This window comes from Rana temporaria, chromosome 1, assembly GCF_905171775.1.
Source record: "Rana temporaria chromosome 1, aRanTem1.1, whole genome shotgun sequence".
Taxonomy (NCBI): Eukaryota; Metazoa; Chordata; class Amphibia; order Anura; family Ranidae; genus Rana; species Rana temporaria.
This window is the reverse complement of record NC_053489.1, coordinates 106,340,778-106,353,672: the sequence shown is the minus strand read 5'-3', so window position 1 is coordinate 106,353,672 and position 12,895 is coordinate 106,340,778. Positions and strand designations below refer to the sequence as shown.

At 41.1% G+C, this 12,895-nt stretch overlaps 1 protein-coding gene across 2 annotated transcripts in view; it reads right to left on the bottom strand.

The window, feature by feature from the left end:
* Positions 1 to 1,010: 1,010 nt before the first annotated feature.
* LOC120930288 (survival motor neuron protein-like) overlaps positions 1,011 to 12,895 on the bottom strand; it is a 36,720-nt gene continuing 24,835 nt past the window's right edge. Inside the window, exons 5-9 of one of the 2 annotated variants that reach the window (XM_040341512.1) lie at positions 10,171 to 10,308; positions 9,595 to 9,663; positions 7,345 to 7,455; positions 3,738 to 3,816; positions 1,011 to 1,184 (exon numbers count right to left, since the gene is read on the bottom strand). In XM_040341512.1, the coding sequence (XP_040197446.1) occupies positions 3,760 to 3,816; positions 7,345 to 7,455; positions 9,595 to 9,663; positions 10,171 to 10,308 (375 nt within the window). In that variant the 3' untranslated portion in view covers positions 1,011 to 1,184; positions 3,738 to 3,759. The remainder of the gene's footprint in view (positions 1,185 to 3,737; positions 3,817 to 7,344; positions 7,456 to 9,594; positions 9,664 to 10,170; positions 10,309 to 12,895) is intronic. The other variant, XM_040341515.1, reaches the window with a different exon arrangement.

The following is a 12,895-nucleotide window of genomic DNA, read 5'->3' as shown; positions in this document are numbered from 1 at the left end:
TCGCCTATGGAGATATTTAAGCACCGAAGTTTGGCACCATTCCATGAGTGTGAGCAATTTTAAAACGTGACAAGTTAGGTATCTATTTACTCGGCGTAAAATCATCTTTTACATTATACAAAAATAAATTGTGCTACCATTTTATTTTTTTTAATTCATGAAACAGTTTGAAAGGCGTTTAAAAAAGTATTGTGCGAGGTAAAAAGTTGCAATGACCGCCACTTTATTCCCTAAGGTTTCTGATTGATTATATATATATATATATATATATATATATATATATATATATATATATATATATATATATATATATATATATATATATATATATATATATATATATATATATATATATATATATATATATATACACATACATACATACACACACACACACATACATACATACACACACACATAAATATATAAATACGTTTGGGGGTTCCGAGTAGTTTTCTAGCAAAAAAAAAAATGGTTTTTCATGAAGGGGAGAAGTGCCAGAATAGGCCCGGTATTAAGGTGGTTAATCAGAATATGATAATCAGAAATAAATGATACACTAACACACATACAAAAAAAAAAAAACTCAGAAACAAAAAGAAAACTGACAAAATGAAAGTTTTATTATTTCTTTACAAAACGTAATACTTATCAAAAAACATTTTCAACAACCTAGAAGTTATGATAAACAGAGCTTTTGAAGTTTAACCAAAATATGAAGGTCTTTATGTTAAACAGAGCAGTTTGGCTATGAAATAAAAAAAAGGTAACACTTTATTAACCAAGCAGGAAAAAAAAAAATCATAGATTTAAAGGATTGGTCAATTTCGCAACTACTTTTCCTTCCTCCTCCTCTACAATGGGCTTGGTTTCACGTTGTCATCACATTCAGTCTTACTGAATTGGCTGCTTTGGTGGGGTATGAAAGATGATTGAAACAAAGATCTCACAAAATTTGATGATTAAAAAATGCATTGTAATAAATTTTATTTGCAGCATTTTAAAACACGTTTTTTTTCTTTAACAAACTGAAATATTTCAATTACACAGATTTCATACAATTTAAAGAAAACCTATTGCTAAATGGCAACAGTTATAGGTGTTAAATGACAGCAACAGTTCAAAAAGATGTCTTCATGTCTCCGTTGCCCAGAAGCAGGTCCTCTCCCTAGGAGAGATGGTGCCTGTGATCACAAGTGGAGACAATGAAAAAAGATTAAAGAAGTCATTCTAAACATAATAGCATACTTCTAAAGGACAACTACAGTACATGTTGGTGGCCTTTTGGCTAAGATAAAGTGTAGTTTCTGTTATGAGTGATCCAGTGGTGGCGCTGTGCTACTATCCTGACCAAGGTTGTGGTGGCAGCAATGCAAAACTGCTGGAGTAATGGGGGCTTAGAAGGTTACTCTTACCATGTGTTGTGGACTCAAAACTGCTTTGCAACAGTGAGTCTAAAAGGCTTAGTGGCCTCTTAAGGACCAGGGTCGATATGCCCCTGTTGACGGCTTTCTGAGCCGAAACGCGCTGGGTTCCGCATCACAGCACCCCTAATGCTTTTATTCATGTGATCACTTTTTTAATTCTTTTTTTGTCATTTTGTATGACCTTTTAATAAAACCTGTCATGGTTTATTTTTGACCTGCACCATTTGGAGCACTCTTTTTCTTTTTGCTTCTCCGATTTGAGATCGGCCTCAGATAAGCATTTAGAGAAGCGCTGCACATGAAAAGAATACATTCATGTAAAAAAAAAAAAAAACACACAACAACAAAAGTAAGCACCTTGTTAAAGTTTATCCTGATGCTTTCACTTGCTACAGAGAAATAATTGAAAAAGATGGTGCAAAGGGAATGTTTTTTGCAGCCATGAGAATTAAAAAAAAAGACTCAAGATAGAAATTGCACTGGTAGAAGTAACAGGATGGAGGTCAGATGTCAGGAGGTAACCAAGGTCACTGAAGGCAGGCAGAAGGCATACACTATATTTCCAGAAGCATTGGGATGCCGGCCTTTACACGCTCATGAACTTTAATGGCATCCCAATCTTAGTCCGTAGGGTTCAAAATTGAGTTGGCACACCCTTTGCAGCTATAACAGCTTCAACTCTTGTGGGAAGGCTGTCCACAAGGATTAGGAGTGTGTCTATGGGAATGTTTGACCATCGTTCCAGAAGCGCATTTGTGAAGTCAGGCACTGATGTGAATGAGAAGGCCTGGCTCACAGTCTCCACTCTAATTCATCCCAAAAGTGTTCTATCGGGTTGAGGTCAGGACTCTGTGCAGGCCAATCAAGTTCCTATACCCCAAACTCGCTCATCGATGTCTTTACAGACCTTGCTTTGTGCACTGGTCCAAATTTTTTGGTGGAGGGGGATTATGGTGTGGGGTTGTTTTTCAGGGGTTGGCCCCTTAGTTTCAGTGCAGGGAACTTATAAGACGTCAGCATACCAAGACATTTTGGACAATTTCATGCTCCCAACTTAGTGGGAACAGTTTGGGGATGGCCCCTTCCTGTTCCAACATGACTGCGCACCAGTGCACAAAGAAGGTCCACAAAGACATGGATGAGCGTTAGGTGAAGGAACTTGACTGGCATGCACAGTCATATCCCCCTAGTGTCCAATTCCCTAGAAAGACAGTATAACCAGAAGGTTTAAAAAAAAAAATATCACCACCATAGCTTAATTCCTGGTTCACACTTATGCAGGTTGCAGTTTGCGTTTTTCAACACACATTTTTGATCTCTGGTTTAAGTCTATGGAACCAAAAATAAGTCCTCGGCCCTTTCCATAAAATGCACAGATGTGAACATGACCCATAGGAGACCATGTCAAATGGACTGAAGTGCGTTTCTGCAAAACTGAAAATGCACAAAAAAAATGCATAGGTGTGAACCAGGCAGGCCTAAGGGACCCGACTTACCTGTAAAGTATGCCCCATGTCATGCAGGTAAGCTAGATCATGTAGAAATGGCTCATTCTGATACAATACTATGACTGTGGTGACCCAGCATTGGATAAACATCAAAATCACCCCAAAAAGACAAGGTTTAGAAAAAACAGTCCCCTACCCCCATGGTACTTGGAAGTTAGTCTGTGTGAAGAGGACTTGTTACTGTAAAAAGGTAATAATCCTTCCTTCTAACCAAAAGACCTAGTCTGTTTTGGCAATCACATGAATTAGGAACCACTCACATCAGCTCATTGTCTTTCCAGGATTTGGGCAGTTGGAAGCCGCAGCTCAGCCCTAGAGCCAAGCAACCTCAGAATGCACAGCATGACTGAGGATGGGGAAAGTGTGTTACAATAACAAACTTTACCTGCATTTGGATGATCACTTGCTTCACAAACATGGTAATCAGAGGACAGGCAACTAAACACTGTGGTACCTGACCTCTTGAGCACGTACCCAAGCTATAATTGGCAGCCTGGTTATACAACTCAGTGCCTTTACGCTGCTATAATATAGCAAGGATATGTTTGGGAAAGACATTATCACCACATGGAGTAAGGGGGCAAAACAAATAACACACTGCCATGACAAAGGCATTCCATATATCCCAGTTTATATTCTTTTCTAAAACGAAAGAAAAACTGGGGGAGGTATCTATCTTTTAGCCGAGGAAGCACTGCTGACAAAAACAACTGTTTTTGGATAATACCACATTCAAAAGGACTTGAGAGCAGCGTATAGAAGGTAGCATCCTATGAAGCGGATTTAAACACTGTACACTCACATGCCAATGACGTTTAGATTTCCTATTTTGGTTGTGGATATTTTCCAAATGAAGCCTCCATACGACTTTGCTTTAAACCCTACAAAAAATTAAAATTAAATCAAATAGAAGAAAAAGGAAAACATTTTTGCAATCTGCTCACAGTTATGCTTGTTGACAACATAATGAAAGCTGCCAGAAACCACAGCCTCATCGGGCAATTCAGCAAATGCCAGCTGTGTAGAACATAGGATGATAAAAACGCATATAGCTAGATCCAAAGGAACAATGTTCCCAGTAGTCCAAGTCAGCTACTGCATAGACTGCAGTGGGAGCTAGGACTGAAAATGGACCCTTAAAGCAAAACTAAAGTATGAAGTATACTCACCATTCCAGAAATGCAACTGTTGCATCCCTGGCATCTTTCCGCCCAGGCTTCTCTCTGGTGCTGGGTTTTGTCCTGATCAGCCAGCAGGAATGACGTGACTCCCACACATAGTTACATAGTTACATAGTTACATAGTTAGTCAGGTTGAAAAAAGACACAAGTCCATCCAGTTCAACCACAAAAAACAAAATAAAAAAACACAGTAAAATCCTATACACCCAACTTCATACCCACAGTTGATCCAGAGGAAGGCAAAAAACCCCAGCGGAGCATGATCCAATTTGCTACAGCAGGGGAAAAAATTCCTTCCTGATCCCCCGAGAGGCAATCGGATTTACCCTGGATCAACATGTGCACTGAGTCTTTTATTCAGGGACACCGACAACATGTCAAGAACATATACTGATCTGTGTGCCTTCAATAGAAGATTGCCAACATGCAATTAAGTTTGTTCTACTGCCAAAGAGATATGGGTCTCTTTTGCAATAAAAAAAAAAAAAAAGCTCCCTACTTTTATTTATTTTTTAACTTTAGCTCCACTTTCAGCTACAATCGTAGTTCAGTTTATTTTTTTTACCTATGCCCACAGAAGTTGTGTTTTGGTGCAAACACGACCAAAGATGCAGCACACGGATTGGGTTTAATGCATTGCACCAAATTGTTGAAGTGTGAATGCACGCTCAGACCCCTTTCACACTAGTGCGATTTCTCCTGGATCACATTCTCTTTGGTGCCCCTTCACATCAACGCAACATGGAGCAGTGTGTTTTTTTTAAAGTTGAAGGGCTTCTTTTGGTGCCATACTTCAATGGGAATGCATGAAATTGCGAGTATTTATGTGTTTTTGGTAGAGTTAGTGTTCAAAATCCAGTCTCCTCCTACCAATCATGTAGTGTCACATAAAGAATCGAAGCTACTAAATTTAAAGTGTATTTCCACTTTTGCAGCCCAATTGGAATAACACTTTTTATTCGTTAAATATTTTCATTCACAATGCATAAAATTTAAATAAAACATTGCTGCTTACTTTTTATGTGTATATTCTCTCTCTAAATATGACATGCATTAGTAGAAATGAAATTTAAAAGAAGTCCAGACTGAGCTTTTTAGGCTGGGATTCTCCTCTGGGTTACAGGAGTGCAATTCATTTTGCACTCCTGTGACCCGTTTTCAGCAGAGAGCGGTCTTAAGTCCGGTGACGTCACTGCCATCAGTCAAGGCAGCACGTAATCCCGACTTCCCAAGTCTGGATCTGCCAGCTGCCTTGACTGATGGCAGTCTCAGCGAGCTGCCGAGACGGATGCTTCCTGCCACTTCACAGCTCATCGCCCCAATGAGCCCAGAGGAGCAGAGTACGAGCGATGCTGACTGACAGCCAGCATCACTTTGCTCAGGGAGGAGTGAGAACCGAGCCATCAGCGGTGTTCGGTGGCTTGGCTCTCAGTGCAGAGACGGCGGGGGACAGCTGCAGCGTCGGTCTAATGCTGCATCCACCTAGGCAAGGCAAGCATGATTACCAGAAAAAAAAAAAACTCTTAACCTGTCCAGGGTGCACGCTCTTGTGATCGATGCAGACTGATGTGCAGGTATGTTAACCCGCATCAGTGCCGTTTCCTGTCTGCCCACAACCTATTAACAGCGCCAATGCGGGTAAAGTACCTGTATGTCAGCCTGTATCAGTAGCTGCTGCGTGACTCACAGATCGCGGACCTGGGAGGCCGATAATCCGTGTGCCCCTCGGACACAGCGGAACACATTACCGCGGTCTCCGGGTGTTCACATGATTTTGTACCTTGTGACTGCCGTGTCCAATCACATAGTATTAAATGGAAACAAAGTAAACATTGGTTCTCTCTGCTCTCACACAGATCAGCTGTGAAAGCTGAGAACCATTGCTGCAGCCTGTGAGTGTACAGCAGCCTGTCACAGAGCATGTACACTCACAGACTGTAGTGCCAGCTTGCCCCAGTGTCCCTGATCAATGCCCCAAATGTAATAATAATAAAGTGTGCAGCCAACCCCCGTCACCTATCCCAGTGTCTCCAGTGCTCATGCCATACACCAGGCATATGCAATTAGCGGACCTCCAGATGTTGCAAAACTACATTTCCCATCATGCCTCTGCCTTTGGGTGTCATGCTTGTGGCTGTCGGAGTCTTGCTATGCCTCATGGGACTTGGACCTCCAGCTGTTGCAGAACTACAAGTCCCATGAGGCATAGCAAGACTCCGACAGCCACAAGCATGACACCCAAAGGCAGAGGCATGATGGGAAATGTAGTTTTGCAACATCTGGAGGTCCGCTAATTGCATATGCCTGCCATACACCAAGCCAGCATCCTGATCACTGCCAAACCACATACTAAGATTTGTAGGTAAATCCGATTGCCTCTCGGGGGATCAGGAAGGAATTTTTTCCCCTGCTGTAGCAAATTGGATCATGCTCTGCTGGGGTTGTTTGCCTTCCTCTGGATCAACTGTGGGTATGGAGTTGGGTGCATAGGATTGTACTGTGGTTTTTTTTTTTTTTTTTTTGTGGTTGAACTGGATGGACTTGTGTCTTTTTTCAACCTGACTAACTATGTAACTATGTAAGCGTCCTGATTGCCGCCATACCCACCGCCTAAGGGGATTTTTTTGTTTTTTAGGTACAGTAGTTTGGAGAAATTCCATGGGCAGACACAATTTTAAAGCAAGACAGGTTTTAATATCCATTTACTCAGCGTAACATCTTTTATAGATTTTACCATGAATTCCATGCTGTTCAGAGGCAAGCTCCAGTACCTTTTGGACTGTCATACAGGGAGGCAGGAAGGACAGGCAAGTTTTGTCATGTGTAGGAAGTCTCTGGGAAAACCACTTGGCCTTTTATATTTTTCATATTTGTATATTTCCTATTTATTAGATGCATCATGTGTATGTGATACCTTGTGATTACTAAAAAAAATTTTTTTCGTGCCTACAAAGTAAATTTTTTCTACAAAACTCCAATTCCAATAGGAAGTGCTGAAGTCATGTCTGGCGAACCAGCAGTAGGTTTTTTTCCCCCACAGTCCTTTTAAGGGCAATAAGATAACTACTTTGTAGGGCATATAATGTGATTCACTACCCTACAACAGCTTTTTTTGTTTCACTTATAAAAAGGTCCCTTTTAAAAGCGCTGTCAGGTAAACAAATCGGTTGGTAAATTAAACAGTGGCAATTATAATCAACAAGGGTGAGCAGCAGGATCTATACTCACCAGATAATAACCAGTATGATAGCCACTCATGTACCAGGCAATTAGCATGCTTCCCAGGGCTTCATCATCTTCTGTGATATCAGGGCCCATTGGAGGAGGAGGGGGTATCAGCTAAACAGCAAAACACAAGAGAGACTTTATAAAAACAACAACAGATTGAATTTTTTGTCTGCCAATTCTGCAGACAGAAAGCTCCTGTTGACAGGCATTAGTTAAGCAGCAAAAAAAAAAAAAAAAGATCCCGACAGCTTTAGTCACATCACTTACCTTTAATGAAGAATGTCCCATGTTGTGCAGTCAGCTGGATCCTGGGGAAATCTTTACTACAAATATACACCTTTTTCTGGCTCAGAATTTTCGCCAATGCAAATGATTACAGCTTCTGGACCTCAAGGCGCAATAGCAGTAAAGACTGAAAGAACACGCCCCCTCCTTCATTGAGATTTTTTTTTTTGATTATACTGCTTTTAACATGATCTGTGAATGGAGGAGAGAGATTCCTGTGACTGATCAGACTCTCCCCCATTCACATGTCGTGTACTCAATGAAAGAATTTCTCAATGGAGGAGGCATGTCTCAGTCTGACCATCTGTACTCCTCTTGTGTCTGAAGACCTAAAGCCATTAACCATTGCAGCGCTGGAAGGTCAGAAACAGGAAGAGGGCAGGTATCCCTGCAGTGAAGATCTCTCCAGGACCCAGCTACCTGCACAACATGGAACATACTTCGTCACAGGAAAGTGATGCGACTAAAGCTGCAGTCATTATTTTACCTAAACTTTAAAAACACTTTTAACCACTTAAGACCCGGACCTTTAGGCAGCTAAAAGGACCTGGCCAGTTTTTGCAATTCGGCACTGCGCCGCTTTAACTGACAATTGCGCGGTCGTGCGACGTAGCTTCCAAACAAAATTGGCGTCCTGTTTTTCCCCACAAATAGAGCTTTCTTTTGGTGGTATTTGATCACCTCTGCGGTTTTTATTTTTTGCGCTATAAACAAAAATAGAGCGACAATTTTGAAAAAAAAAAATCAATATTTTTTACTTTTTGCTATAAAAAATATCTCCCCAAAAAAAAAAAAAAAAAAAAAAATCGCAATAAGCATTTATCGATTGGTTTGCGCAAAATTTAGAGCGTTTACAAAATAGGGGATAGTTTAATTGTATTTTTATAAAAAAAAATTTTTACTACTAATGGCGGCGATCAGTGATTTTGTTTGGACTGCGACATTATGGCGGACACTTCGGACAATTTTGACACATTTTTGGGACCATTGTCATTTTCACAGCAAAAAATGCATCAACACACAGCTCTCCCCTTTTCAGCTCCAGGGACCGATCGCGGGACTCCAGCGGCGATTGGGTCCACGGGTCCCGCGGCCGCAGAGCTTCGGACCGGGTCGCGACCCACGGCTGGGCACTTAAAGAGGCCGTACCTGTACGTGCTTGTGCCCAGCCGTGCCATTCTTCCGACGTATATGTGCAGGAGGCGGTCCTTAAGTGGTTTAAAACAGTTTCCAAATTAAGCGAAGGTGTTAGTACAAATCCATGTTTGAGATAAAGAGTTTACATTGCTGTGCTTTAAACACAGATGAAGGGGAGGACACAATGCCTGCAGTAACAGTCAATAGGAATACTTCTATAGGGGTGGGGAAGTTTCAAATGTTGGATTTCTAGGATAATTTATCTGTCAAATGTTTAGTCTTTTCTCTATTGTTTATATTAGCAAGCCTTGCCAATGTTCAAACAAGGAAGAATACAACATTTCTGAATTGGGTAGCTGGTATGTCAACACAAGATTCATGCATGAAATTCCAGCCTTCACACTGTCTTGGTTATAGGCAAGAAAAATAAGATAAACCTTGCATGTCGTGAAACTAAATAGAAAATGCAGCAAAATAGTAAACATAATAGATACATGTATAAAGAGGAACAAAAAAAACTCATAAAAAGCAAGCTAAGCATTGAATAAAAATGTATTATGAAAAAGAAAAAAAAGCAAGCCAAGGAAAGCCAAGGGTCATGTTTAGCAAGAATACTTTTTTTTGTGTAAGAAGTATTTAAACTTTACAATGTTAAAAATCAGAGTTATTGGTACTTAATATAACTCCATCTGAGAGGGATTTTATCAGAAAATGCTGAGAATACTTCTTAAAAAAACAAGCTGCCATAAAGGCACACTCACTCTAGAACTGTGCCTTTTGTTACCTCTTTATACATGATCCCTATACTGTGAGAAGACAATGACTTACAGGTGGGCCTGAAGAAAATGGAGGCCAGCCAGGAAAGAATGGAGGTACTTGACTAGAGTTCTCACCAGGCTGTAAATACATAAATGATCATCACTGCTACTGCAAGTACAAATCAAGCTATCATTTAATTCTGTATATTACATATCTGAGCGAGACCCGTGTGATTACTAATGCAACCGGGTAGTTTTGTGTACTAAGCAATGTGAATGGATTACTATGCAAGCATGAAGAAAAAAAAAAAAAAATTGTATATCTACATTCTTAGGCAAGGATTAAGTTGCATCTCAGAGGACAATGCACTTTTCTACCTCTTCCAAGAAGTTAGACATTGCTACAGGGTGACATGGACATTAAAAACAAATGCATGGAAATGCATATCTGTGAAAGACAAATTCTTGCTGTAGACACTCTGCTGTCTAAAATTACAGATCCAATTCTCTATAAAAAAAATAAAAAATAATGAATGGAGGCTGCAAACAAAACCTGTCTAACTCTCCAGAAAAAAAGGCATAACAGTGTGTCAAGTCTGAAAATTACAGCTCACCACCTGTCACAAAATGTAGTCTGCACTCTTACCCGTCCAAAACCTGGCATGAAGGGAGGCGGGACTGGTGGGAAATGGGTATTCTTTGCTGTAGCACGGTGATCTCTGCTTTCAGAGTCTCTGGATGACCTGTCACTGTCATCTGTTGAGTGCTCCTCACCATTGACATCCTGAACATAAAAAAATATTAGCAAAGTATACAAGTGGCACTCAAACATTTACTACATCTACGACTACAACTAATAAATACTTAATTCCACCCAACAGCCTTGGATGATGCAAGATCGGTTGGCAATGCTTAAAGCGGGAGTTCACCCATTTAAAAAAAAAAAAAAAATCTCCCCTTAGCTTCCTGCTCGTTCGGTCTAGGGGAATCGGCTATTTATATTAAAATATGAGCAGTACTTACCCGTTTTCGAGCTGCATCTTCTTCCGTCGCTTCCGGGTATGGGTCTTCGGGAGCGGGCGTTCCTTCTTGATTGACATTCTTCCGAGAGGCTTCCGACGGTCGCATCCATCGCGTCACTCGTAGCCGAAAGAAGCCGAACGTCGGTACGGCTCTATACTGCGCCTGCGCACCGACGTTCGGCTTCTTTCGGAAAATCGTGACGCGATGGATGCGACCGTCGGAAGCCTCTCGGAAACCTGTCAATCAAGAAGGAACGCCCATTCCCGAAGCCCATACCCGGAAGCGACGGAGAGGATGCGTCTCGTAAACGGGTAAGTACTGCACATATTTTAAAATAAATAGCCGATTCCCCTAGTAATAACGAGCAGGAATCTAAGGGGGAAAAGTGCCCTCTAAGGGTGAACCCCTGCTTTAATATGTAAATACAAGTTATTCATCTATTTTTCAGCAAAGCATGAAAGTGCTGTCAATTGCAGCAGGAGTAACCGACAATGTGGATAAACTCTGCAATTTAACTAGACCGTGTTTAAGAACTACTCCAATCAAAATATAAAAAATACCTCTTGGTTATGTCAGGTTTGAAAAGTCACAAAATTGCTTTTATTTATTTCTAGACACTGAAATCTATCTTTATATTGAGCTGTGACATGCCAGTTAAAATGAGACTTGTGGATGGAGCATTTTCTACTAGTTTGATGCCGCCATCTGTCATTCACCATAGCACCCATTGATGGTCTGGCCTAAAGCTGTATGGAGTGTGCTGGAATACATGAATATATACTTCTTAAGAGGATGACATGAAGGGTCACCACCTTAATGGTGAGGTTTTCTACTAGTACAAAGAGCAGGAGGCAGTGACACAGTCTTAAAGGGGTCGTAAAAGGTAATTTTTTTCCCCCCCATAAATAGCTTCCTTTACCCTAGTGCAGTCCTCCTTCACTTACCTCATCCTTCCATTTTGCTTTTAAATGTCCTCATTTCTTCTGAGAAATCCTCACTTCCTGTTCTTCTGTCTAACTCCACACAGTAATGCGAGGCTCTCCCCCTGGTGTGGAGAAAGCCTGTTGAGGGGGGAGGGGGCGAGCAGGCAAGTCAGGACACTCTCTACTTTGCAGAGAGAGAAAGGAGCTGTGTGTTAGTAGAAGTCCTGAAACTCCTGCTCACCCCCTCAAGAGGCTTTCTCCACACCAGGAAGAAAGCCTCACATTACTGTGTGTAGTTACAGACAGAAGAACAAAAAGTGAGCATTTCTCAGAAGACATAAGGACATTTAAAAGCAAGATGGAAGGATGAGGTAAGTGAAGGAGGACTGCACTAAGGTAAAGGAAGCTATTCAGGAGAAAAAAAAAAAAAAGATATACCTTTACAACCCCTTTAAGGATTCCAGTGTCTAAAGAAGCTGCCCCTTTATTTTCACACAGCAGCAATTGTTGAACAGAATTTATTAAGGGTGAGGGTGAGGTATGGCATAGGACCTGCCTATGTAGACAGCATGTGCTGGCTAACCCACTGATAAACACTGCGCCTCAACGAGCAAACTATATTCACAGTTTACCTTCCTCTCTAGAACTGCAAGTTTCAGCAATTTAGTTTCCTCCTTCTGCAAAACTAAAAATCCCATCACACCTCGCTTGCTTTTCTCCTTTGTGGAACTACAAGCCCTATACTTGCCATTCTATTGTGAGGTTTTTATTTTAACCTTAATACAGAGAATGCATTAGGGAAATAAATAAATAATTTAACATACATTTGTATGGACTTTTGTATTGTTAAGGTAATCTTCCAACATTAGAACATTAATGTGGTTGTAATGGCTAAAAGTTTTTTCTTTACCTTCATGCATTGTATGAATGAGGAAAAAAAAATAAAAAAATAAAAATAAAAAAAACTTGTGCAGCAGCGTACCCCCAGCCCCCCAATACTTACCTGAGCTCCAACTCAATCCAGCGAGCAGCGGCTCTCTTACGCATGATTGGCCGAGTCACAGACAGTGAGTCAATGAGGAGAGAACAGAGTGGGGCAGAGCGACGCTCTGCGTGTGAACGGACACAAAGAGCAGCGGAAGCGAGCCTACTCAGGTGCCCCCATAGCAAGCTGCTTGCTATGGGGTCATTCAGCTGGAGGGAGGGGGCAGGGGACCTGAAAAGAGGAGGAACGGCGCTGCTTTGTGCACAACCCCTGCACAGAGCAGGTAAATTACACTTTTTTTTTACCCAAAAAATCTGAAACTGCCTTCAACCTGTTGCATATGTGCATCATAAATGAAAATGGCATGGCAAGCTTAGGCCTCGTAAATACAGCAATACCCTTACAGCAGGTTAAAAACGTCATTATGCTGGGGAATAGAG